General features: G+C 48.8%; 1 protein-coding gene across 1 annotated transcript in view; it reads right to left on the bottom strand.

Moving 5' to 3' along the window:
- mycbpap (mycbp associated protein) overlaps positions 1-26,881 on the bottom strand; it is a 158,422-nt gene that overhangs the window by 109,530 nt on the left and 22,011 nt on the right. Inside the window, exons 4-5 of the mRNA XM_070857425.1 lie at positions 21,996-22,102; positions 16,652-16,826 (exon numbers count right to left, since the gene is read on the bottom strand). Coding sequence (XP_070713526.1) covers positions 16,652-16,826; positions 21,996-22,102 — 282 coding nt within the window. The remainder of the gene's footprint in view (positions 1-16,651; positions 16,827-21,995; positions 22,103-26,881) is intronic.

Below are 26,881 nucleotides of genomic sequence, written 5' to 3'. Positions count from 1 at the left end.
GCACCGCAAACAGCAGACACTCAGGCCAGCGCCCAACAACCGGAGCCCCAACTTAGGCGCTCTACAAGGGAGCGTAAACCACCAGAGAGACTTAACCTGTGATCCCAATAAGACTTTGGGGGGGGGGGGGGCGGGGAGGTGAAGTCATGTATTCAACTGTCATTGTAACCCATGTATAAGCTGACCTAAGTTGTATACCTTGAGAACACTGACCACAGGGGGCGAACTTGTGGGAGACTCCTAACCTAGACTTTCCGGTATAAAAGGGGAAGCTCTACCCACTGTCTGCCTCTTGAGGTCTTGGTAATAAAGGTAACTGGTCACAGAGTGATCTTTTCTCAAGTATGCAACCAGTTGCAATTTCCCAGATTCATTAGCTTGTTGCAATACACACCCGGCACCGTATGCCGATGCATCACATGCTAGTACCAAACATTTACATGGATCATACAACACAAGCAATGTGTTTGAGCGTAACAGTTTTCTAGCTTTTACAAAGGCATTTTCTTGGCTTTTACCCCATACCCATTTGTCTCCTTTATGCAGTAAAGCGTGCAGTGGTTCTAACCATGTGCTGAGACCTGGTAAGAAGTTACCAAAGTAGTTCAGGAGTCATGGAAACGACCGCAGCTCCGTCACGTTCTGTGGCCTCGATGCGTTCTCGATTGCCTCAGTCTTCGAATCGGTGGGTCTGATGCCGTCCACCACGATTCTTCTCCCCAAGAACTCCACTTCAGGTGCCAGGAGCGTTTTAACCTGAGCCCCACGCGATTAAGCCGACTAAGAACCTCCTCCAGGTTCTGCAGATGTTCGACTGTGTCCCGACCTGTAACCAAGATGTCGTCCTGGAAGACCACGGTGCGCGGGACCGACTTCAGTAAGCTTTTCATGTTTCTCTGGAATATCGCCGCGGCTGATCGAATCCCAAACGGGCATCCGTTGTAAATGAAGAGACCTTTGTGCGTGTTGATGCAGGTGAGGCCCTTCGATGATTCCTCCAGCTCCTGCGTCATGTAGGCCGCGGTCAAGTCCAGCTTCGTGAACATCTTTCCTCCCGCCAGCGTCGCAAAAAGGTTGTCTGCCTTTGGTAGTGGGTATTGATCTTGCACGGAGAAACGATTGATAGTTACTTTGTAATCACCACAGATTCTGACAGTGCCTTCTCCCTTAGGACTGGAACAATCAGACTGGCCCACTTGTTGAATTCGATTGGCAAAATGATGCCCTCTCATTGCAGCTGGTCCAGCTCGATCTCCACCCTCTAGCTCATGATGTACGGTACTGCTCTCGCCTTGTGATGGATGGGTCACGCCCCCGGAATTAGGTGGATCTGCTCTTTTGCTCCTTGGAACTTCCCGATGCCTGGTTCGAATAGCAAGGGGAACTTCTCCAGGACCTGGGCACACGAAGTGTCGTAGACGGGCGAGAGCGCTCGGACGTCGTCCCAGTTCCAGCGTATCTTCCCTAGCCAGCTCCTGCCAAGCAGCATGGAGCCATAGCCTGGTACCACCCAGAGTGGTAACTTGTGCACCGCTCCATCGTAGGAGACCATTACAGTAGCACTGCCAATTACGGGAATCAGTTCCTTTGTGTAAGTTCTCAGTTTAGTGAGTCAGGACTGGCCTTGAGGCCTTGCTGCACCACAATCGAAAGTCTTTTTGCTCATAATGGACTGGTTCGCGCCCGTGTCTAGCTCCATTGACACCGGGAGTCCATTTAATTCAAACGTCAGCATTATTGGGTGACACTTTGTGATAAATGTGTGCACCCCGTATACCTCTGCCTCCTCGGTCTGAGACTCTGGTTCGTCGTGATCTGCCGTGGATCTGTCCTCCTCTGCAACATGGTGATTTGCAGGATTAGCAGGGTTTGCAGCTCGCCTGCACATACGTTGGAGGTGTCCCATTGTTCCGCAGCCCTTGCAAACGTATCCTTTGAAGTGGCATGAATGGAAACGATGATCACCCCCGCAGCGCCAACAAGGTGTTAATGGCCTAGCATTCATCACCCTTGATGGTGGACTCTGAGACATCTGCGGATGTGCAGCTGCACGCATGTGAGGCCTGCCCTGTACGTTACGATTCAAAAACAACATTACTTTATTCACAATACTTGTAGCAGCACTTGTGTGCTGATAGATTTGCTTGGTATTGTCACTGGTGGCTTTGAACTCCTGGGCTATCGCTATGGCTTTACTCAAGGTTGTGATCTCTACAGTCAAAAGTTTGTGATGTATTACTTCATGGCCAATGCCAAGTACAAAGAAGTCCCTGAGCATGTGCTCCAAATGTCCTTCAGATTCGCAGTGTCCTGCAAGGCGTCTTAGCTCGGCGACATAGCTTGCCACTTCCAGGCCTTCAGATCTCTTGCACGTGTAGAACCGGTACCTCGCCATCAGAATGCTTTCCTTCAGGTTAAGATGCTCCGGACCAGTGTGCACAAATCATCATACGATTTCTCTGTGGGTTTCGCTGGAGCAAGCAAATTTTTCATGAGGCCATACGTTGGTGCCCCGCAAATGGTGAGGAGAATCGTCCTTCATTTGGCAGCGTTCGCTTTTCCTTCCAGCTCGTTGGCCACAGAGTATTGGTTGAGTCGCTCCACGAAGGTTTCCCAATCATCTCCCTCCGAAAATTTCTCCAGGATGCCCACTGTTCTCTGCATCGTCATCTGTATCTTGTCGCCAGTTGTAGTGTATGAATAAAGAGTCTGACCAGATAATGTGAGCTCAAAGTAAAGTGTGACCGTAGTCTTTTATTGCAGGTCTCCATAGTGCCTCTCCAGCCTGTGAGGCCTCCTTAAGTACAGGTGCTCCCAAGGGATTGTGGGATCCCTTGGGACTCCAGGGGATGAGCCCTCTGGTGGTTAAACAAGGTATTTATAGGTTTACATATATAACATCCAGGAGGAGCAGGAGTGGCAGGTTCCCTTCTTCAAAGGAGATTAATAAACCAGTTTTAAGACAATCCACAAGATTATTCCAATGCTAGCCCACAAATTACAAAATTCATGTCACACCCCTCTTCAATGTTATACCCTTTTCAAAAAAAGGGGAGAGGGATAAACCAAGTAAGTACAGGTTAGTCAGTCTGTCAATGGTGGGAAAAACACTAGAAACCATCGTCGAGGACAAAATTCATTCCCCCTGGGAGAAGCATGGATTAATAAAGGACAGCCAGAAGGGATTTATGAAAGGCAAATCATGTCCGAGTAATCTGATTGAGTTATTTGAAGAAGTAACAGAGAAGGTTCATGAAGCTAATGCAGCTGATGTTGTTTATATGGACTTTCAAAAGGCATTTGATAAAGTGCCACATAATAAATTTATTCGGAAAATAGAAGCACACGGTATTAAAGGGATGATGGTAACTTGGGTACGTAATTGGCTAAGGGATAGGAGGCAGAGAGTAGTGGTGAACGGATGCTTTTCCTGACTGGAGAGAAGTTTGCAGTGGGTCCCCCAGGGGTTGGTATTAGGAACACTGCGTTTCTTGTTATATATAAATGACCTGGACTTGGGTATCGGGAGAACAATTTTCAAGTTTGTGGCTGAGACAAATCTTGGCAACGCAGTAAATAGTGAGGAGGATAATAGCAGACTTCAAGAAGACATCGACAGACTGGTGAAGTGGGCATGCACACGGCAAATTAAATTTTATGCAGGTAAGTGTGAAGTGATGATCTTTGGGAGAAATAACAGGGAGAGGCAGTATAATCTAACTGGTATTATTTTGAGGGGTGCAAGTGCAGAGGAACCTGAGGGTCCATATTCACAAAGCATTGAAAGTGGCAGGGCAAGCTGATAAGGCAGTTAAGAAAGTGTATGGGATACTTGGCTTTGTAAATAGTGGCATAGAGTACAAAAACTAGGCAGTCATGCTAAACCTTTACAAATCACGGGTTAGGCCTCAATACTGGGCACCACACTATAGGAAGAATGTCAAGGCCCTGTACAGGGTGCGGAGGAGGTTTACCAGGATGGTACCAGGATGGTACCAGGGATGAGGGACTTCAGTTATGTGGATAGACTGGAGAAGCTGGGGTTGTTCTTCTTAGAGCAGAGAAGGTTAAGGGGAGACATATTGGAGATGTTCAAAATAATGAGGGGGTTTGATTGAAAAAATAGGGAGAAATTGAATCCTCAGGCAAGTGGGTCGGTAACCAGAGGTCACAGATTTAAAATAATTGGCAAAAAAACTAGAGGGGAGGTGAGGAGAAATGTCTTGACACAGAGGGTTGTTATGATCTGAAGTGCACTACCTGAAAGGGCGATAGAAGCAGATTCAATAGGAACTCTCAAAGGGCAATTGGACATGTACTTGAAGAGGATTAATTTGCAGTTATAGGGAATAAGCTGGGGTGTGCGGGCTAAATTGGACAGCTCTTTAAACAGCCGACACAGGCACACCGGGCCGAATGACCTCCTTTTGTGCTGTAAGATTCTATGGGCCCAAGTTTGGTCAAACCTTAGGCCCGCCCGTTTTTCGGCGCTACCCGGGCGGTGCGTGATGTTTCACAGGCCACTGCCGCTGGAGCCGGCATCCTGGTTTTGTCGGCGGGAATGGGAGCGGCAGGCAGCGGGAGGCACCGGTCGGGAGCGGCAGGCATCGGCCGGCAGCGGGAGGCACCGGTCGGGAGCGGGAGGCACCGGTCGGGAGTGGGAGGCACTGGCCGGGAGCGGGAGGCACCGGTCGGGAGCGGGAGGCACCGGCTGGGAGCGGGAGGCACCGGCTGGGAGCGGGAGGCATCGGGAGGCACTGGTCTGGAGTGGGAGGCACCGGTCGGGAGCGGAAGGCAGCGGAAGGCACCGGTCGGGAGCGGCAGGCTGCGGGAGTCGGTGGTAGGTGCAGGCCTCTCGACTCGGGAAACATCGAAGGCTGTGCACTGCACATGTGCGAGATTGGGATTTTTTTTGTAGTTTCTATTGCCTGATGACATCACTTTTCCCGCGATTGGGGCTGAGGGCATTACTGACTTGCACCTGCCAGTCGCAGAGGGGAGTGATTTAGAGAGAGAGAGGCAACAGATTCATCAGCCATCCACCTTGCAAACCTCTCATGAGCTTCCAGGAAGTCCAATGGAGGGAGGCTCAGAGCTCCCTGGTTTACTGGGGATGAGCTGGAGGCACTTGTCTCTGAGGTGGAGCGCCGTTATAGAGAGCTCACCTGGGATAGTCGTGGCACGCCAGCCCCGCCCCAATATAAACACATGGTTCGTGATGGAGACTGGTTCAGGAAGGGATGGAACGATGTGGTAGCATCAGCAAGGGTAAGTAAAGATCTTATTGTTGCACTCCCATACTACTCCAAAAGTATATGTGGCCGTTGTGTGTGTGTGTGTTGCATGGGCAAACCGGTTAAAGATTGCAACTTTTATTTCTGCAGAAGAACAGAACAGCCAATGCCTCAAAGCAGTGTGGCACGGGAGGGGGAGGAGGCCCACCAGAGATCACCGAGGTGACTGACATCGAGGAGCGTGTCTTGGCGTTGGTGGGTGACCACCCCCATGCCACCACACAGGGTGGTGCCGATCCCGTGCTACAGTTTATCCGACTCTCCGGTCTGCGTTATGCTCATGTCATGCAAGGTCATGTGATGTGATGTAAAATGTGTTTTAATGTACTGCCTGTCGGCCATTTAGGGTGTAGTGATGTAGTGATTGGAGTCCTTGAAATAAGAATGTGAAACGTCACGGTACTCATGACAGGATTACAAAGTTCCCCCCCCCCACTGCTAAACACTGAAATGTTGTATTGTACTTGCAGATGATGAATCGGACAGCACCGACTTAGGCGCCCCATCCACCTCTGGCACGCAAAGGCCATGTGCAACACCATCCACCTCTACTTCATCAGGAGCCCGCCCCAGCAGCTCCTTCTGCTCTCCCCTCCACACAACCAACATCCTCCATAGTCCCGGCATTCAACTCCGCCAGCCAGAGACGAAGACCAGAAGGAAGTGCAGGGAGAAGGCCCAGTGTTTGTCCCACTTGAGCTCGAGGAGGTGGAAGAGGAGGACTCCACACTCTTGACATGTGTGCCACCTGTGCGCCCAACATTGGTATCGGGGTCGGAGTTTTTGGGCTTCGAGTCGGAGGAAGCGGGACCAAGCGTTGTGAAGTGCAGCACCCATGCCAGTAAAACCAACAAGCCGCATCCACCCAGGTTGATGCAGCAAGGAGATGATGATGCAAGATGGGTGGCAGCAATGCAGGAAATGGTGCAGCCGTCAAGGACCAGCATCGACCTCGGTCGAGAGCTGCTCCAGGCCATGGCTGGGATAGCTGCCAACATCACCGCGTTTGCTGAGCAGCATACCAACAGTATGTTGCAGCTCATCATCACGGTACAGCGAACCATCGACTTTGTCGATGCCATGCGGCAATCGATGGTCTCGGGATATGGCATGGAACCGCCCCCCCCCCCCCCCACCCCGCCCCCCCATGCCATACCAGCCAGGCCGACAGAACCAGAGGCTCCGGAGATGCCAGCGTCTTCCATCTCACTGCCTCCATTTACTCCCCGACAAACACGACAGCAGCGATCCACGGGCAGTGCTGCACAACGTGTTGGTACCAACACGTTGAGGGGCAGGGGGAACACGACAGCACGCTCTGGGGGCAGTGCTGCACAACGTGTTGGTACCGACACGGTGAGGGGCAGGGGGAACACGACAGCACGCTCCGGGGGCAGTGCAACCCATCAAGAGGAGAATGAGGCTCACTTGGTGGGAGTGGGTAGAGGATTGGGTGTTGGTTTTGGTGATGTTGGCATATATTGTTAATGTTGTTGTTGGTGTTGAATATGTTTCCATTTGATGCTAAATTTACTGTTTTTTGAAATACTGTTAAATATTTTGCTTTACATCTTTGAATGTTCTGGCACTTTTGAATGTTGTACACTTCAATACAAAACATTTTTGAACAACTGTGTCTAACTTTTAAATAATGAGGGGTATATGCTGAGAAACATACAAATGTCCTTTAAATGTAGCGCCATGTGATCAATATCTTGCCTTACAGTTATGATGCGACTTTTTAATGGATCCTGACATCACGTCATTTAGCTACGACAAGGGTCGCCAATCCAGGACGGGTGGCTTTGAATGATAGATAGTTGCACAACTTGGAGGCCAGACATTATGGTTGGCATTTGAGTGTACAGTTTTTGAAGTGACAGATCGCCGAGCCCCACCCCTAACATTACATGTTATTCAGTCACATTATAATAGTCAATTAGATATATATTTGCATCTTCTGTATTTGAGCTAATGTTCTCAGAATCTCATCCTGACATCTAAGAGAGACTTACAGGATTTTATTATTGCCTATATACTTTCACATTAGCTCATAACATCTGTAGTCTCACTTTGTGTCACTAAATCTCTTCAGTATGCAATTGTATCAAGACACTTATAGCACAAGTCCAAGGAGCCTTTACTGTACTTTAGTTCGCTGAGCCGGGAGCAGCGTGAGTCCGTTGGTGAGGCCTATAAAAGGTCGGGAGGTGCGTGGAGAGGTGTGCTTGTGCAGCTACAGGGGGAAGGCAAAAAAGAAGTAGAAAGAAACAGAAAGGTGACGTCACAGCCAAGGGGGTAAGTGATTGGCTGGTGATTGGTGAGTAGTTTTTCTTTTTTCTCATCTATAACAGTGAGTAAACTTTAGCATTGTTGTTGCCAATTTAAGTGTATCTAAGGGTTAAGTCATGGCAGGAGAGCTCGGTCACGTGATATGCTCCTCCTGTACCATGTGGGAACTCAGGGACACTTCTGGTGTCTCTGACGACTATGTGTGCGGGAAGTGTATCCGCCTCCAGCTCCTGACGGTCCGCGTTGCGGAATTGGAGCTGCGGGTGGATTCACTCTGGAGCATCCACGATGCTGAGAATGACATGAGTAGCACGTGTAACAAGTTGGTCTTACCGCAGGTGAAGGGTACACAGCCAGCTAGGGAATGGAAGACCAGCAGGAAGAGCAGTGCAAGGAAGGTAGTGCAGGGGTCCCCTGCGGTCATCCCCCTGCAAAATAGATACACCGTTTTGAGTACTGTTGAGGGGGATGACTCATCAGGGGAGGGCAGCAGCAGCCAAGTTCATGGCACCGTGGCTGGCTCTGCTGCACAGGAGGGCAGGAAAAAGAGTGGGAGAGCGATAGTGATAGGGGATTCGATTGTAAGGGGCCGCAACCGAGACTCCAGGATGGTATGGTGCCTCCCTGGTGCAAGGGTCAAGGATGTCTCGGAGCGGGTGCAGGACATTCTGAAAAGGGAGGATGAACAGCCAGTTGTCATGGTGCACATTGGTACCAACGACATGGGTAAAAAAAGGGATGAGGTCCAAGAGACGAATTTAAGGAGTTAGGAGCTAAATTAAAAAGTAGGACCTCAAAAGTAGTAATCTCGAGATTGCTACCAGTGCCACGTGCTAGTCAGAGTAGGAATCGCAGGATAGCTCAGATGAATACGTGGCTTGAGCAGTGGTGCAGCAGGGAGGGATTCAAATTCCTGGGGCATTGGAACCGGTTCTGGGGGAGGTGGGACCAGTACAAACCGGACGGTCTGCACCGAGGCAGGACCGGAACCAATGTCCGAGGGGGAGCGTTTGCTAGTGCTGTTGGGGAGGAGTTTAACTAATATGGCAGGGGGATGGGAACCAATGGAGGGAGACAAAGGGAAACGAAAAGGAGACAAAAGCAAAAGACAGAAAGGAGATGAGTAAAAGTGGAGGGCAGTGAAACCCAAGGCAAAAAACAAAAAGGGCCACTGAATATAAAGGGGCTGCAGGAGGGGTCAAAACTAAAAATCATGGTTTAAAAACTAGTATTAAAACACTCTACCTAAACGCACGCAGCATTCGAAATAAAGTAAATGAGTTGACGGCACAAATCATTACAAATGGGTATGATTTGGTCGCCATTACAGAAGCACGGTTGCAGGGTGGCCAAGACTGGGAATTAAACATACAGGGGTATCTGACGATTCGGAAAGATAGACAAGAAGGGAAAGGAGGTGGGGTAGCTCTGTTAATAAAGGATGATATCAGGGCAGTTATGAGAGATGATATTGGCTCTAATGAACAAAATGTTGAATCATTGTGGGTGGAGATTAGAGATAGTAAGGGGAAAAAGTCACTGGAGGGCGTAGTTTATAGGCCTCCAAATAATAACTTCACGGTGGGGCGGGCAATAATCAAGGGAATAATGGAGGCATGTGAAAAAGGAACGGTAGCAATCATGGGAGATTTTAACCTACATATCGATTGGTCAAATCAAATCGCACGGGGTAGTCTGGAGGAGGAATTCATAGAATGCATACGGAATTGTTTCTTAGAACAGTATGTTACAGAACCTACAAGGGAGCAAGCCATCTTAGATCTGGTCCTGTGTAATGAGACAGGAATAATAAACGATCTCCGAGTAAAAGATCCTCTCGGAATGAGTGATCACAGTATGGTTGAATTTGTAATACAGATTGAGGGTGAGAAAGTAGTGTCTCAAACGAGCGTACTATGCTTAAACAAAGGGGACTACAGTGGGATGAGGGCAGAGTTGGCTAACGTAGACTGGAAACACAGACTAAACGGTGGCACAATTGAGGAACAGTGGAGGATTTTTAAGGAGCTCTTTCATAGTGCTCAACAAAAATATATTCCAGTGAAAAAGAAGGGCGGTAAGAGAAGGGATAACCAGCCGTGGATAACCAAGGAAATAAAGGAGAGTATCACATTAAAAACCAATGCGTATAAGGTGACCAAGGTTAGTGGGAAACTAGAAGATTGGGAACATTTTAAACAACAGCAAAGAATGACTAAGAAAGCAATAAAGAAAGGAAAGATAGATTACAAAGGTAAACTTGCGCAAAACATAAAAACAGATAGTAAAAGCTTTTACAGATATATAAAACAGAAAAGAGTGACTAAAGTAAATGATGGTCCCTTAGAAGATGAGAAGGGGGATTTAATAATGGGAAATGTGGAAATGGCTGAGAACTTAAACAATTATTTTGCTTCGGTCTTCACAGTGGAAGACACAAAAACCATGCCAAAAATTGCTGGTCACAGGAATGTGGGAAGGGAGGACCTTGAGACAATCACTATCACTAGGGGGGTAGTGCTGGACAGGCTAATGGGACTCAAGGTAGACAAGTCCCCTGGTCCTGATGAAATGCATCCCAGGGCATTAAAAGAGATGGCGGAAGTTATAGCAGATGCATTCGTTATAATCTACCAAAATTCTCTGGACTCTGGGGAGCTATCAGCAGATTGGAAAGCAGCTAATGTAACGCCTCTGTTTAAAAAAGGGGGCAGGCAAAAGGCAGCTAACTATAGGCCGGTTAGTTTAACATCTGTAGTGGGGAAAATGCTTGAAGCTATCATTAAGGAAGAAATAGCGGGACATCTAGATAGGAATAGTGCAATCAAGCAGAAACGCAGCATGGATTCATGAAGGGGAAATCATGTTTAACTAATTTACTGGAATTCTTTGAGGAAAAAACGAGCATGGTGGATAGAGGTGTACCGATGGATGTGGTGTATTTAGATTTCCAAAAGGCATTCGATAAGGTGCCACACAAAAGGTTACTGCAGAAGATAAAGGTAAACGGAGTCAGAGGAAATGTATTAGCATGGATAGAGAATTGGCTGGCTAACAGAAAGCAGAGAGTCGGGATAAATGGGTCCTTTTCGGGTTGGAAATCGGTGGTTAGTGGTGTGCCACAGGGATCGGTGCTGGGACCACAATTGTTTACAATGTACATAGATGACCTGGAAGAGGGGACAGAGTGTAGTGTAACAAAATTTGCAGATGACACAAAGATTAGTGGGAAAGCGGGTTGTGCAGAGGACACAGAGAGGCTGCAAAGAGATTTAGATACGTTAAGCGAATGGGCTAAGGTTTGGCAGATGGAATACAATGTCGGAAAATGTGAGGGCATCCACCTTGGGAAAAAAAACAGTAAAAGGGAATATTACTTGAATGGGGAGAAATTACAACATGCTGCGGTGCAGAGGGACCTGGGGGTCCTTGTGCATGAATCCCAAAAAGTTAAGTTTGCAGGTGCAGCAGGTAATCAGGAAGGCGAATGGAATGTTGGCCTTCATTGCGAGAGGGATGGAGTACAAAAGCAGGGAGGTCCTGCTGCAACTGTATAGGGTATTGGTGAGGCCGCACCTGGAGTACTGCGTGCAGTTTTGGTCACCTTACTTAAGGAAGGATATACTATCTTTGGAGGGGGTACAGAGACGATTCACTAGGCTGATTCCGGAGATGAGGGGGTTACCTTATGATGATAGATTGAGTAGACTGGGTCTTTACTCGTTGGAGTTCAGAAGGATGAGGGGTGATCTTATAGAAACATTTAAAATAATGAAAGGGATAAACAAGATAAAGGCAGAGAGGTTGTTTCCACTGGTCGGGGAGACTAGAACTAGTGGGCACAGCCTCAAAATACGGGGGAGCCAATTTAAAACCGAGTTGAGAAGGAATTTCTTTTTCCCAGAGGGTTGTGAATCTGTGGAATTCTCTGCCCAAGGAAGCAGTTGAGGCTAGCTCATTGAATGTATTCAAGTCACAGATAGATAGATTTTTAACCAATAAGGGAATTAAGGGTTACGGGGAGCGGGCGGGTAAGTGGAGCTGAGTCCACGGCCAGATCAGCCATGATCTTGTTGAATGGCGGAGCAGGCTTGAGGGGCTAAATGGCCTACTCCTGTTCCTAATTCTTATGTTCTTATGTTTTTATGTATGTCGCAGCTCATTTCCGCTTTATACCCCATACCTTTTTCTGAGCAGTTTTCCTTCAATGTTTCAATTTTTTCTGAGGGTTTAATATTGCTGCAGCGTTTACATCTGACCCGGGGTGTGCAGCTGTGGACCGCTCTGCGCCATTGTCCCTACACTCCGCTGAACAGCCTGGTAAGCCTTAAAAGCAGGAAACTATAGACCAGTTAGCCTAACATCTGTGGTTGGGAAAATGTTGGAGTCCATTATTAAAGAAGTAGTAGCAGGACATTTGGAAAAGCAAAATTCAGTCAGGCAGAGTCAGCATGGATTTATGAAGGGGAAGTCATGTTTGATAAATTTGCTGGAGTTCTTTGAGGATGTAACGAACAGGGTGGATAAAGGGGAACCAGTGGATGTGGTGTATTTGGACTTCCAGAAGGTATTTGACAAGGTGCCACGTAAAAGGTTCAATTCACCACGGAGGAGCGGTAAGAGATCGGGGCCCAGGAGAGGGGAGGGCCCAGGGGCAGCACGGGCCAACCCACACTGCGATCTATGGATAGTAGGAGCATGCGTGCGCACTAGGTCCGTGCAGTAGAGCTTGATCTCCAGTCATCTTGGTTAACCCTTGACACTGGAACAACACCTAGCTCTGTCGAGCCCGTTTGGTGCTGGTGTGCAACGGTCACCCCACGTTAAAAAAATCCACGCGCAGACATCTTCCACTCTTCAATATGTAGTTCGGGACCTCGAATGTCAGGTCCCTCATTGAAACACCTGTGAACTCATCCCTTTTTAGTGTGGAAGCAGGTCATCCTTGATACGAGGGACTGCTGAATACTGTATACATAAAAGGTTACTGCACAAGATAAAAGTTCACGGGGTTGGGGGTAATATATTAGCATGGATAGAGGATTGGCTAACTAACAGAGAACAGAGAGTCGGGAAAAATGGTTCATTCTCTGATTGGCAACCAGTAACTAGTGGGATGCAGCAGGGATCAGTGCTGGGACCCCAACTATTTACAATCAATATTAACGACTTGGAAGAAGGGACTGAGTGTAACGTAGCCAATTTTGTTGACGATACAAGGATGGGAGGAAAAGCAATGAGTGTGGAGCACACAAATAATCTGCAAAAGGACATAGACAGGCTAAGTGAGTGGGCAAAAATTTGGCAGATAGAGTATAATGTTGGAAAGTGTGAGGTCATGCACTTTGGCAGAAAAAAAATCAAAGAGCAAGTTATTATTTAAATGGAGAAAGATTGCAAAGTGCCGCAGTACAGTGGGACCTGGGGGTACTTGTGCATGAAACACAAAAGATTAGTATGCAGGTGCAGCAAGTGATCAGGAATGCCAATGGTATCTTGGCCTTTATTGCAAAGGAGATGGAGCATAAAAGCAAGGAAGTCTTACTACAGCTATATAAAGGTATTGGTGAGGCCACACCTGGAATACTGCGTGCCATATTTACGAAAGGATATACTTGCTTTGGAGGCAGTTCAGAGAAGGTTCACTAGGTTGATTCCAGGGATGAGGGGGTTGACTTATGAGGAAAGGTGGAGTAGGTTGAGCCTCTACTCATTGGAATTCAGAAGAATGAGAGGTGATCCTATCAAGACGTATAAGATTATGAGGGGGCTTGACAGGGTGGATGCAGAGAGGATGTTTCCAATGATGGGGAATACTCGAACTAGAGAGCACAATCTTAGAATAAGGGGCCGCCCATTTAAAACTGAGATGAGGAGAAATTTCTTCTCTCAGAGGGTTGTGAATCTGTGGAATTCGCTGCCTCAGAGAGCTGTGGAATCTGGGACATCGAATAAATTTAAGACAGAAATAGATGGTTTCTTAATCGATAAGGGAATAAGGGGTTATGGGGAGCGGGCAGGGAAGTGGAGCTGAGTCCATGATCAGGTCAGCCATGATCTTATTGAATGGCGGAGCCGTATGGCCTTCTCCTGTTCCTATTTCTTATGTTCTTATGTAAGACCACCTTTTTCCCCCAACGGTCTTTCTGGTGGGCGGTAAGTGGATCTTACAGGATCCTAACGACCAAACTTGCATTTTTGGAGACTTCTGCATGGGTGGGCAGTACGCACTACTGCTGGCGGTACTTCCCCGATGAAACTCCCGCCGAGTTTTGAGGATTTTCCTCAAAAATGTATTTTTTGGGCGGTACCTCGGTGGCTGTGGGCGGTAGCTTGACCAAACTCGAGCCCTATGATTCTAACTTTCCACAATGGGATTTGAACTCACAAGCTCCAAGTTGCTTGTACCGGAATTATTCCCTTTAAGATTTTAAAAGAATGATTTCTATTTGCCTTTTGCCAGTGTCCTCCCCATCTCTCCTGAAGATGCTGACCCACAGGCACTGGCTGCCCTTTCATACTTCAGCCATGTGGCCACTCTTTATTATGTGAGCTGAGACTGAGTGTTGGTAGGTTATTGATATGGACAGCACTACAAAGCAGTCTGATCCTGCCTCCCCCACATATATACCTTGTGTGTCAGCCTTGGCTCAATGGGCAGCACTCTTACCTCGGAGTCAGAAGGTCGTGGGTTCAAGTCCCACACCGCAGACCTGAACACATAATCTAGACCGGCAGTTAGGTACTGCTTGGAGGTGCCGTCTTTCGGATTAGACATTAACTCCAGACCCCGTCTGCCCTCTCAGCTGGATGTTAAAGATTCCAATGCACTATTCGAAGAAGAGCAGGCACGTTCTCCCCGGTATTCTGGCCAATATTTATCCCTCAATCAACATCGTAAAGCAGATTATCTGGTCATTATCTCAATGGCCTGGAAACCCCGGCCTCCCCAGGTCCGTACGGAGTGTGCACGGGGTGTGCACGGACCCGGGAAGGCATCGCCAAAGCTGGTTTTCAGCGCACAATGCGCATGTGCTGAAAACCGGCTTTTCCGATCTGTCAAGCTTGATATAGCCAGCGCCTATCGGGAGCAAGGATATTTGCAAGTGCAAGATCGCGGTATTTACCCATATCTTGTCCAGCAAATGTCCTCAAAACTCCTGCACCTGATAAAAGCCGGCACATAGCCAACTGTTACAGGCGTAAGAGTTTTAAAACATACAAAAATATAAATAAATTAAATTAAAAAAACACATTTTATTGTTAAAAACCCTGTCCACTAAGGTAAGTTTATTTTTTAACCCTAATTACAAAACTTTAAAAAAAATCGAAGGCATTTATTAACTTTAATTTCAATTAATTTTAATTATGTGAGGTGTGTTTTTTATTTTTTATTATGGTGTTTAGTGTGTTTATTTTTTTTTCTCATTAATAACAATGAGAACTGGTAGATACGGAGTTCCCATTGCTATTAATGGGAAAGCTGTGGAATACTGTACCTGATTGGCTGAGCAGTCACACGTGACTGCACCGTCTCCGTGGGAACCTGGAGGACGGGAGCGCACTCCGCAGCGCGGGCAGAGAAGGCCTCCCCACCGGAATCCCACGCTCCTCCCGGACCACCGGGTACTTTGGTAGAAATGTTTCAGGTCGTTGGCCCCTGACCACAATTTCTGGGCCATTGCTATTAATGGGTTCCTGCTGTGTGCAAACTGTGTTTCCCACATTACAACAGTGAATGTACTTCGAGAAAAGCATTTAAATGTTGTAAAGCGCTTTGGGATGTCCTGAGGTCATGAAAGGCGCTATAGGGGAACCGATAGGGTAGATAGAAAGAAACTATTTCCGGGTGGTTGGGGAGTCTAGGACGAGGGAACATAGCCTAAAAATCAGAGCCAGACATAGAAACATAGAAAATAGGTGCAGGAGTAGGCCATTCGGCCCTTCGAGCCTGCACCACCATTCAATATGATCGTGGCTGATCATACAACTTCAGTACCCCATTTCTGCTTTCTCTCCATACCACTTGATCCCTTTAGCCGTAAGGGCCATATCTAACTCCCTTTTGAATATACCTAGCGAACTGGCCTCAACAACTTTCTGTGGTAGAGAATTCCACAGGTTCACAATTCTCTGAGTGAAGAAGTTTCTCCTCATCTCGGTCCTAAATGGCTTATCCCTTATCCTTAGACTGTGACCCCTGGTTCTGGACTTCCCCAACATCGGGAACATTCTTCCTGCATCTAACCTGTCCAATCCCGTTAGAATTAATCGATCCAGTCTCTCCTCATATGTCAGTCCTGCCATCCCGGGAATCAGTCTGGTGAACCTTCGCTGCACTCCCACAAGAATGTCCTTCCTCAGATTAGGAGACCAAAACTGTACACGGGGGGGGAAGAGAGAGAGAGAGAGAGAGAGAGAGAGGAAGAGAGAAAGAGAGAGGGGGGAAGAGAGAGAGATAGCTAGAGAGAGAGAGAGAGATGGGAGAAGAGAGAGAGGGAGGGAGGGGAGAGAGAGAGAGAGAGAGAGAGTGAAGCTAGGAAACACTTCTACATACAATGGGTGGTAGAAGTTTGGAACTCTCTTCCACAAATGGCAGTTGATGCTGGGCCAATTGTTAATTTTAAACCTGAGATTGATAATATTTTTGTAAATCAAAGGTATTAAGAGATGTGGAGCAAAGGCGAATATATGGAGTTCGGTCACAGATCAGCCATGATTCCATTGAAAAGCGGAACAGGCTTGAGGGGGCTAAATGGCCTACTGTAGTTCCTACGTTCCTATATCAGTGTAAATCCATTCCTTTATCTTGCAGCAGGGGTCATTTGGAAGTGAGCAGGAGCAGGAAACCTCGCTCAGAGGCATAAAGGCCCATGGTAACACTTGAACCAATGAGATTGGCTAACGTAGCGGAGGCCTCCTGGTATGTGTTGCCTTTATCAAACAAACCATCAATGCAGCAATACTAAGTATCCCAGTACAAATTGAAAGGTTGATAATGAACATTTCTTAGATCGTACAGCAGGAATCTACCTCTGTGACTAGCTTCACTAGCTCCCACTTACCCGAGATCAGTTGCTGTGTCCTCTTCCGGTCTGCCATGTGCCATTGCCAATTTTCCAAGGCATGGTCCTGATTTTGTGATTTGTCATGAATAAGGCCCTCAGGCTTCTTTTGATATACATGCAACTTCTGGGGTCTGGCTTTCGTAGGATTGCGGTCGGAGATCATGTTGGCCATCTAAGGGGCACAGCAAACAGTAGGTTAAGCGGATAAGCTTTATGTAAGTAAGCACGGGGCCAATGCAGCTAGTGCTGGAGAATGGAACAGACTTGTACCAGCATCAGCAGTACTGCCCTTTCACCTCCGGGACATGGGCTCAAATCTCTGATAGGATGTAAAGGTACCGCATGAACTATGAACATTCAGTATAGACGGGCAGGAAACCATCGGCTGGTCCATCAAGATTACCCCATAAAGGTGCAACACTCCGAGCATCACAATTCAACACCGATACCCTCCAGTCCTCCCCCATCCCCACCCACCTGCCCACACATGCCACCTGCACACACACACACCTGCACATACACACGCACCTGCACATACACATGCCACCTGCACACACACACACACCTGCACACACACCTGCACATACACACACACCTGCACCTGCACACACACACCACCCGCACATACACCCAACCTGCACACACACGCCACCTGCATACACCCACCTGCACATACACCCAACCTGCACACACACGCCACCTGCATACACCCACCTGCACATACACCCAACCTGCACACACACGCCACCTGCACATACACCCACCCGCAAATACACGCCACCTGCACACACACGCCACCTGCACACACCCACCTGCACACACACCCAACCTGCACACACACGCCGCCTGCACACACATGCCACCTGCACACACACACACACACCTGAACACATTACCACTTGCACACATACCAACCTGCTCACCATAAGTCATGTAATCTCTTGGGAGAAGCAAAAAACTAGAGAATAAACCAAATGCCAATCAGGGGAAGGAAAAATCTCTGACCCTCATAGATGGTCAAAACTAGTCTCGGAGGCCACATAGACCATGTGCAAAGCATCTTGGTATGTTACCTACTCTTTATAAGACAGGACCTTTTATTCAATCAGGAACTGGTCCACCACTCTCCTGAAGGTCTGCACAGGTCTACTATCCTCGAGGAAATGAGGAACTGTTTAACATTTAACCTCTTCCCACCCTTATGTAGTTGATATGCATGACCTCTGGTCTTCCCTAAACTATCTAGTGGAAATAGCCTCTCAAGGGGAACAGAATCAAGCTCTTTATCTAGTTTCAATCTCTATTCAATACCCCTGAAGTCTATGCACTACTGAAGGGAATAGACCCAGCCTTTTACACCTTTCTGAATAATTGAACTGGGGATCATTCTTTTGGCCTTCCTTTGGACTTTTTCCAAATCAAGAGACAGTATGCCAAATGTGTTCCAACCAGGGTCTTGTGCATAGACACGTTGGTGTGCTTTGTTTTACACTCAATCATAAACAAATGTGACAATCTCAATCCTAAGGGCCCACAGCGCAAAGCTATCCTCCATTCAGCTTTAATTGCAACTAAATTGCTTATCATACTGAGCTAGGCCAAAGAGCAACTGATGCAGGAAATGGAGAAACAATAGGCATTACGTTCCACAAAGTACAGAGAGAAAGTGTTTGCAGTTATGTGACATCTTTCACATCCAAAGTAGGTCCCAAAGTATTTCACAGCCAATGAAGTATTTTTGATCTGTAGTTCCCGTTGCCGTGTAGAGAAACACACCAGTCAATTCGCATCAAATAATCTTCCACAAACTGCAATGTGATGATGTCCAGATAATCTGTTTCAGTGATGTTGTGGGATGAATAATGGCCAGGACACATAAGAACATAAGAATTAGGAACAGGAGTAGGCCATCTAGCCCCTCGAGCCTGCTCCGCCATTCAACAAGATCATGGCTGATCTGGCCGTGGACTCAGCTCCACTTACCCGCCCGCTCCCCGTAACCCTTAATTCCCTTATTTCTGAATAAGGGAGAACTCTAGGGAGAACTCCAATTCTCTTTACTGAATAATAATATGGGATCTTTTACATCCACTTGAGATGCTAGATGGGGCCTCAATTTAACATCTCATCTGATAGACAGCACCTCCGTCAATGCAGCACTCACTCAGTACTGCACTAATTATCAGCCTAGATTATGTGCACAAACCTCTCGAATGAGGCTCAAATCCACAAGCTACTGACTCAGAGGCCAGAGTGCTAGTAGCTGAACTAAATCTGTTACTGAAATTGTAAAAAAAACATTTTGATGATAAGTTGCAATATAAATGCGAGCATTATTGAAAATGTCTCACAGGTGCTGTAGGGGCAGCACGTCTAAGGTTGCAGCACAGACACGTTATTGTGACACTGTAAAGGGAGCTTCACTTTACATCTAGCCTGTGGACTGTGGACAGTCTCTGCCTCATCCTGTTGAAGTCGGCCTTACCCAAATCTAGAATCTGAGTAGCTGTTTCGCATTTCTCCCTTTCAAATGCTAAAGTAAAATCTGGAATTATCGTCCAAAAACCGGCGGGCCAGACTAGTTATCGGCTTCGCCGCTGTTTTAAATGGCGTGCGATTGGTCTGAGTCTTGTCAAGTGACCCTCGACCCGGCCTGACGCGATCTGACCCATGCCACCATTCGTACTTTGTATTTTCTTGTCTGAAATCTGGAAAAATCCAAAAAACGGCATGGTCTCGGTCCCGAGGTTGCCGGATTTGAGACGTTGTACCTGTACAGTCTTAAATCCTTTTGTATTTCTTAATTCTACCCATAAAGTCTCCACTGCCTACTTTCCTGTAGACCTTATAACCTAGTATATTTAATTCCCAGTCCTGACAATCTTGCAGTCATGTCTCATAATGGCTACCATGTCATACCCTCCAATTTGAATATGCCCCTGCAGTTCTTTCAATTCATTCCTTATGCTCCGAGCGTTTGTATAAAGAACACTTATTTGGGCCACACACCTTAGCCTGTCCTTCAGCTCTAATGCTTTACTCAATGTATTTTATTGCCCTCGCCTGGTTTAATCACTCCAGACAGGGCAAATCAGAACTTTATCTGCGTTTATTTCAGAGGGGCCAAAATTGATGGCCTTACCGGCCATTGCTGCCCACTGCTGCACACTGCCGCCGACATTGCTCCTTGAGTTGCGCCCAGTGCCAGTTTCGATTTGGTGTGGAGCGGGCGGGAGGGGAGAACCGCTGGAAACCACCCGCTGACGTCAGTGGATGGCCGAGTGGCACAACTGACCACCCACCTGCCGAGCTCCCAGATTTGTGCGGGCAGGAGTCGGCGGGACTCGGCGGCAGAACGGGGGTGGACCGCTGTGAGGAGGCTGGTCTGTCACCGATGGTTGAGTATGAAGAGCTGAAAAAAAAGGTTAGTGAACAATTTTTTTACATTTTTTCTTCACAGCGATTTACCTGGATGGGGTCCCCTGAAGGTCTTGCAATGTTTTTTTTAATGCTTTTTATTTGCAGGTCTTCGACCCTCCGTGGGCCCGACTCCATCCTCAGCGGCACTTGGGCGGCAAGTGCCTCAGCCGTCGAGAATGAGAGTCCTCGCCCGCTGCCGCCCAGATGGACGGCGTAAGTCCCTCTTTTGCCGCTGACCGCCCTTCCAAGGACCTTTTACCGAAAACCCGGCCCAGAGTACCGTCAGGTATCGCGGTGGCCACCGGCGCTCCTTTAGGCGGCACTTGGGCAGCCCTTGCCCTTCACTAATTTTGACCCCTCAGTACCTTAGTTTGGAGATTCTCAAACATGGGGATGGGCTAAGAAATACTGGTCCAGTATGTGTTGCTCTTCTAAAGCTGGGGCTGAAGCTCAATGTTGGCAGAGTCCAGGGAGCCTTACTCTGTACCTTCAATGAAAAGTGTTGCATTTCCCAGCATCAACAACCCTTACCTTGATGAGCACACACATAAAATAAAATGGGTCTTTACCTATACTTTTCAGCCAATGTCACCCACACACAAGGTACTATGCCTATTATCAATGTTCATGCAGATGGAGACAGAATGGGTCACTGACGCCACCAGTTAGCCCTCACAGACCTCACTTGTTAGACAACAACAACTTTTATTTATATAGCGCCTTTAACGTAGTAAAACATCCCAAGGCGTTTCATAGCTGTGTTACAAGATAAAAGAGATAAATCTGACACCGAGCCACAAAAGAAGAAATTAAGGCAGATGACCAAAAGCTTGTTTAAAGAGGTAGGTTTTAAGGAGCATCTTAAAGAAGGAAAGAGAGATAGAGAGGCACAACTACCGTGGCGCTGCCTAGCACCGGAATGATCTGCTTTGTGTAAGTCCGTAGCTGTGCGTCAATTGGCGATAATTTTGGCCTCCTGGCCTTGGACGCCCACATCTTTTCGAACTGTTTGATACCCATCAGGGACTGGCTAGCCCCCGTGTCTAGCTCCATTGATACTGGGATGCCATTGAGGAGCACTTTCATCATTATCGGTGGCGTCCTGGTGTATGAACTGTATACGTGCTCCACATGAACTCGCTGAACTTCAGCTTCCAGCGATTTCCCCCAGCGTTCATTTCTGTAATTTCTGCAGGTATTTTGCTCATCTCTGCAAACTCCGGCTGAGTGTGTGCCTCCACGCCTCCAACATGAGCTGTTGTTGGAAACAAAAGGTCCCTTGCCAGTCGATCGTCCCTGACTGAATCTGTTATTGTCTTTGAGTGTGCCATTAACAGGTGTTGATGGCCCCATTACTGGCCGCATTGTCCCTTGCAATGGCGTGAATCGCCGTTCAGCTTGCCATTGTCTCTGTCGAACTCCCCCTCTGGGTTCGACTACATGTTGGGGCATGCCCGATTGCCCCTGTCTGCCTGGAGAACTGTGTGCTGCTTTAACAATGTTGAATCTCTGTCCCAACCATTCCTTAACACAGTACCTCTCGTCTGTTCTGCTAGTGGCCATGCTCCCGTGGTTTAAATCCCAGTTTCTCGTCGCCATTGATAGGTCCTTACTATACAGTATAAATGCATACGAGGCCTATGCTTGAGAGAAGGTCAGTCTGTGACCTGTCCTTTATTCCTTAGCACTCCAAGTGATGAAGGTGGGTGGAGCTTCCCCTTTTGTACCTGAAGGCCCAGGTTAGGAGTGTCTCCCACCTAGTGGTCATTGTTCTCACAGTGTACAACTTAGGTCAGATTATACATGGGTTACAATGCTGATTGAATACGTGACAGATAATATAAAGCATATCCCGCATTTCCTTAACAATTGTCCATGTGCCAGCTGATAGCAACAGGTTCATTATATTCATGCACTCTACCTCAGTAAGTCGTCTTGCAAGCAATTCGTGCTTAAAATCTACCAAGCTTCCAAGGATACTGTGGGGCAGAACTCTCCCCTCTGCGTTGAAGCGAGGACCCCCAGGACCTGCAGGGTTAAGATATGATAAAAAATAACAGAAGTAACAGTTAAGCGTTGGTAGATATTTCCTGGATGAAAAATGTGGAGCTCAATATAACTCGTATAGGGCTGGATTTTGGGGCGGTAAAGTTTGTGCCCGGGAACAGTTTGTGCCTCAGTCAGTAACACTGGGCAGCTGGTCCCTGAGTCAGGGGCGCAGCGCTAAGGGAGGTGTTGTACACCTCTCTCGGGGCGTTAGCGTGGGACACTCCCGAGCTAAAGAGCCGGGCCGGGAGCGCTCCGAGAGAAGCCTGCGGAGAAAAAAAACTTTAAAAAAACCCCACAAAAACATTCCCAAAACATTGCTCACGCCACCACAACATAAATCGCAAAAAACATTCAAAGAAAAAACAATCGCACTTACTTTAGGACGGCATTACTCACCTCTCGCAGTCGGTATCATTGGACTGCCTGATTTCCCAGGAGCGTTACACGCCACCGCAGCTCTTCCGGGTGGTGCTGCTCCCCGCCGCCGCAAAACCGGACCGGGGGCGCTGGAGGCTGACCGCCCGCCCAGAACTCACCGCCGCCATAGCCGCTGCTCCAGGGAGAGAAACGTAGCGCAGAAGACCTGAAAATCTGCCCTTAATGTGCTCACAGCCTGAGGTACAATCACGACTGCATTGCTGTTGGGGAACATTGTGTAGAGGCTTGTGCTTCTCCACAGGGGATGTAAGAGTGAGAGTCGCTCAGGGGTGGTCATGCACACTTCCCAGTGGCCAGTTACTTTTTCTTCTTGTCAATTTTTCTCCTGCTACGCCTGAAGGCATTGGTTCTATGTTGGGGTGCTTTTCCATTGCCACCAATCATTGGGCCCAAGTTTCGAGCCGCGCCGAGAACGGCGCAGTCCCGACCTGGACGCCCGTTTTTCGCGCCACAAAGTGCGCCTAAAAAAACCCTCCAGATTCTCCACCTCCCTGCAGGTCCTCTGGCCCTCGGCGCAGCGCAGCAGGAGCTGTAGGGGGCGGAGCCAGCTCCCTGTGCTGAAAACAGTGCCGGGACCTCTGCACATGCGCGCTACAGTGGGGGCGCAAGTGCAGTAGCTCCAGGCGCCCATAACTGTGTGGGAGGGGCCGAAGCACGCAGCCCCTAGCCCTGGCCGAATGGCCTCACTGGGGCTGCGTGAATAAGGCTCCTCTCACGACAAGCTCCTGCTTCCTCCCGATCCGACTCGACTCCCGCTCCTCCCCCCCCGGACCCGACCCGACTCCCGCTCCCTCCCGCCGCCCCCACCTCCGGACCCGACTCCCGCTCCCCCCCCCCCCTCCGACTGGACCCGACCCGACTCCCGCTCCCCCCCACGCGCGCCCCCCCCCCCCCGCCTCCGGACCCGGCCCGACTCCCGCTCCCCCCCCGCTCCGGACCCGACCCGACTCCCGGTCCCCCCCCCCCCCCCCGGACTGGATCCGACTCCCGCTCCCGCTCCCCCCTCCCCCCACGGACCGGACCCGACCCGACCCAACTCCCGCTCCCCCCCCACCCCCGCCCCCGGACTGGATCCGACCTGACCTCCCTCCCCCCGACCTGACCTCCCTCTCCCTCCCTCCCCCCGATCCGAACCGAACCGACCTCCCTCCCACCACCCCCCCAACCCGACCCAACGCCACCTACCTGTAAATCTGGTGCTGGGGACGGGCCCTGCCCGAAGTCTCGGGCCCGGCCCGTTCAGCCTCCCCCCCCCAATCTCCTTCCCCCCCCTCTCCTTCCCCCCCCTCTCCTTCTCCCCCCAATCTCCTTCCCCCCTCCCCTTCCCCCCTCCATCTCCTTCCCCCCCATCTCCTTTCTTCCCCTTCTCCCCTTTATCCCCTTCTCCCCCACCCCTTCCCCCTGCTCCCCTGCTCCCCCTTCCCCTTCCCCCCCATCCCTCCCCCTTCTCTCCCTCTGCTCCCCCCCTCCTCTCGCTATCAGAAACAGACACTGACAGACAGAGAATGAGAGACACACACAGACAGACAGAGAGATAGAGACACTGACAGAGACACACTGAGGGGGGCATCCCAGCACGCTGTTGGAGGACTCCCGGTGCTGCAGTCGGTAAGTAGAAAATGTTTTATTTATTGATTTAAAAAAAAAAATATTTCTTATTAATTTTTTTTGATTGATTTATTGATGTATTTATCATTTATTATTGATGATGGCTCTTTATTTGTAAAACTGAGTGTTTAATGTTTGTAAACTTCCCTTTAAACCCCGCCCCCCCCCCCACCATTCCCTACGCCTGATTTGTAACCTACGCCTGATTTTCTAAAGTGTAGACAAGGTTTTTGAGCGTACAAAAATCTTCACTTACTCCATTCTAAGTTAGTTTGGAGTAAGTTTTCACTGACGAAACTTTGAAAACAGGCGTAAGTGGCCGGACACGCCCCCTTTTGAAAAAAAAATTCTGTTCCAAAGTGAAACTGTTCTAACGGACTAGAACTGGAGCAAACTAAATGACGAGAATTCCGATTTCTAAGATACTCCGTTCTACACCAGTTGCTCCTAAAAATCAGGAGCAAATCATGTGGAAACTTGGGGCCATTATGTGTGCACTTAAACAGTGAATGTTGGCAAACTATTCAACCATGTGAGGCTTTACAGCCACGCCCAATCCTGTCCTCACCTGGCACCCACCCAGCAGCAGTCAGTGGACAATAATCAGGAGCACAGCCCTAGACAACCTTCCTCGGCCTAGCTCCGGGGTGTTGTGTTATTTGTATGACTCGGCACAGGCAGGGAACTGAACCTGGGGCCTTCTAGGTGGCAGGCAGTAACCTTGCTGCTTTCAGACATGACCGCAAAGGCCCAGGAATGGGTCGTCAGCCTGCCCTCTCCAAAGTGGATCTCATAGAAACATATAAAATTCTGACGGGATTGGACAGGTTAGATGCAGGAAGAATGTTCCCGATGTTGGGGAAGTCCAGAACCAGGAATCACATTCTAAGGATAAGGGGTAAGTCATTTAGGACCGAGATGAGGAGAAACTTCTTCACTCAGAAAATTGTGAACCTGTGGAATTCTCTACTACAGAAAGTTATTGAGGCCAGTTCGTTAGATATATTCAAAAAGAGAGTTAGATGTGGCCCTTACGGCTAAAGGGATCAAGGGGTATGGAGAGAAAGCAGGAATGGGGTACTGAAGTTGCATGATCAGTCATGATCATATTGAATGGTGGTGCAGGCTCGAAGGGCCAAATGGTCTACTCTTGCACTTATTTTCTATGTTTCTATGCAAGACTGGGCACGGCAAACGGAGGTGATGAATAACTTTGCCCTCAAAAAACAATCACTAATTTGTGTTGTTAAAGCTGTTGCAGGATTGGGTGCTCCGCGGGGAGCAGCACTCGTTGCTAAAAACATGAAGAAATAATTCTTAAGTGCTTTCCATGTCTTTCGCAGCAAATCAGTTACTTTTTTTGAAGAGTAGTTACTGTTGTAATGCAGGAAAACATGGCAGCCAATTTCTGCTCCACTAGGTCCCACAGACAGCAATGTTTGCTCCTCCAGGCCCCAAAAAGAAAGTAAAACATTTTTTTTTTAAAGCGGACTTGTTTTTGAGCCCTGACTGGTCCGATCCTCTTGCTCACTGGGTTGGGCCAGTGGGAAACTCAATATCACTTCCTGCTCAGACCACCGAGTAAAAATTGCAATCGGGTCCCGATGATGTCGTTGAGACCCGACATACATATGTTACACGATGCCTGTGCGTGAGTTCTTTTAACGTGGGGTGGCCATTGCACACCGGCTACCACATGGGCTTAGCAGAGCAAGGCCTTGGTCCAGTGGCAAGGGGGTCCAAGACGACTGGAGACCAGGCACTGCTGTATGGGCCTTGTTGCCTACGGTGGGATGCGAGCCGTAAGGTTGGTGCTCAGCAGCGCCCTTCGGTGAGAGATCCGAGGTGTGGAGAGCGGGGGTGAGAGATTTGAGGTAATGCTTCCCTCTCCCAGGTATTAGCTTTGACTGAGGGCAGGCATTGGGATGGCCAGAGGTCCATTTCGTGGAAGGAGGAGAGGTCAGAGTGGCCACAGCCATTGTGCACACCACATGCTCACCAGGGGCTCCGCGGTTGAGTGGGACAAGCGGCCGGGGGGAGGCCAGGACGTCGCCGGAGGGATGGAGGCCAACCAATGGATCCACCACAGACCCAATCCATGTCCGGACCGGGGTCAAGCAGAACTGTGTCATCGCGGCAACGCTCTTCTCGATCTTCCTCGCTGCAATGCTCCATCTCACTCTCAACAAGCTCCCCACTGGAGTGGAACTAAACTATAGAATCAATGGGAACCTGTTCAACCTCCGTCGCCTCCAGTATAGATCCAAGGTCGTCCCATCCCCTGTTGTCAAGCTACAGTACGCGGACGACACTTGCGTCTGCGCACATTCAGAGGTTGAACTCCAAGCCATCGTCAGCATCTTCATCGAGGTGTACGAAAGCATGGGCCTTACACTAAACATCTGTAAGACAAAGGTCCTCTACCAACCTGACCCCGCCTCACAACACTGCCCCCGCGGTCATCAAAATCTACAGCGTGGCCTTGGACAATGTGGACCATTTTCCATACCTCGGGAGCCTACTATCAGCAAGAGCTGACATTGAGGACAAGGTCCAACACCGCCTACAGTGTGCCAGCACAGCCTTCGGTCGACTGAGGAAGAGAGTGTTTGAAGACCAAGACCTGAAATCTGGCACCAGATGGTCTACAGGGCAGTAGTGATACCCGCCCTCTTATATGGCTCAGAGACATGGACCATATACAGTAGACAC

This window comes from Pristiophorus japonicus, chromosome 16 (genome assembly GCF_044704955.1).
Source record: "Pristiophorus japonicus isolate sPriJap1 chromosome 16, sPriJap1.hap1, whole genome shotgun sequence".
Lineage (NCBI taxonomy): Eukaryota > Metazoa > Chordata > Chondrichthyes > Pristiophoridae > Pristiophorus > Pristiophorus japonicus.
The sequence above is the reverse complement of the archived record's forward strand: the minus strand, read 5'-3'. Positions and strand labels throughout refer to the sequence as shown.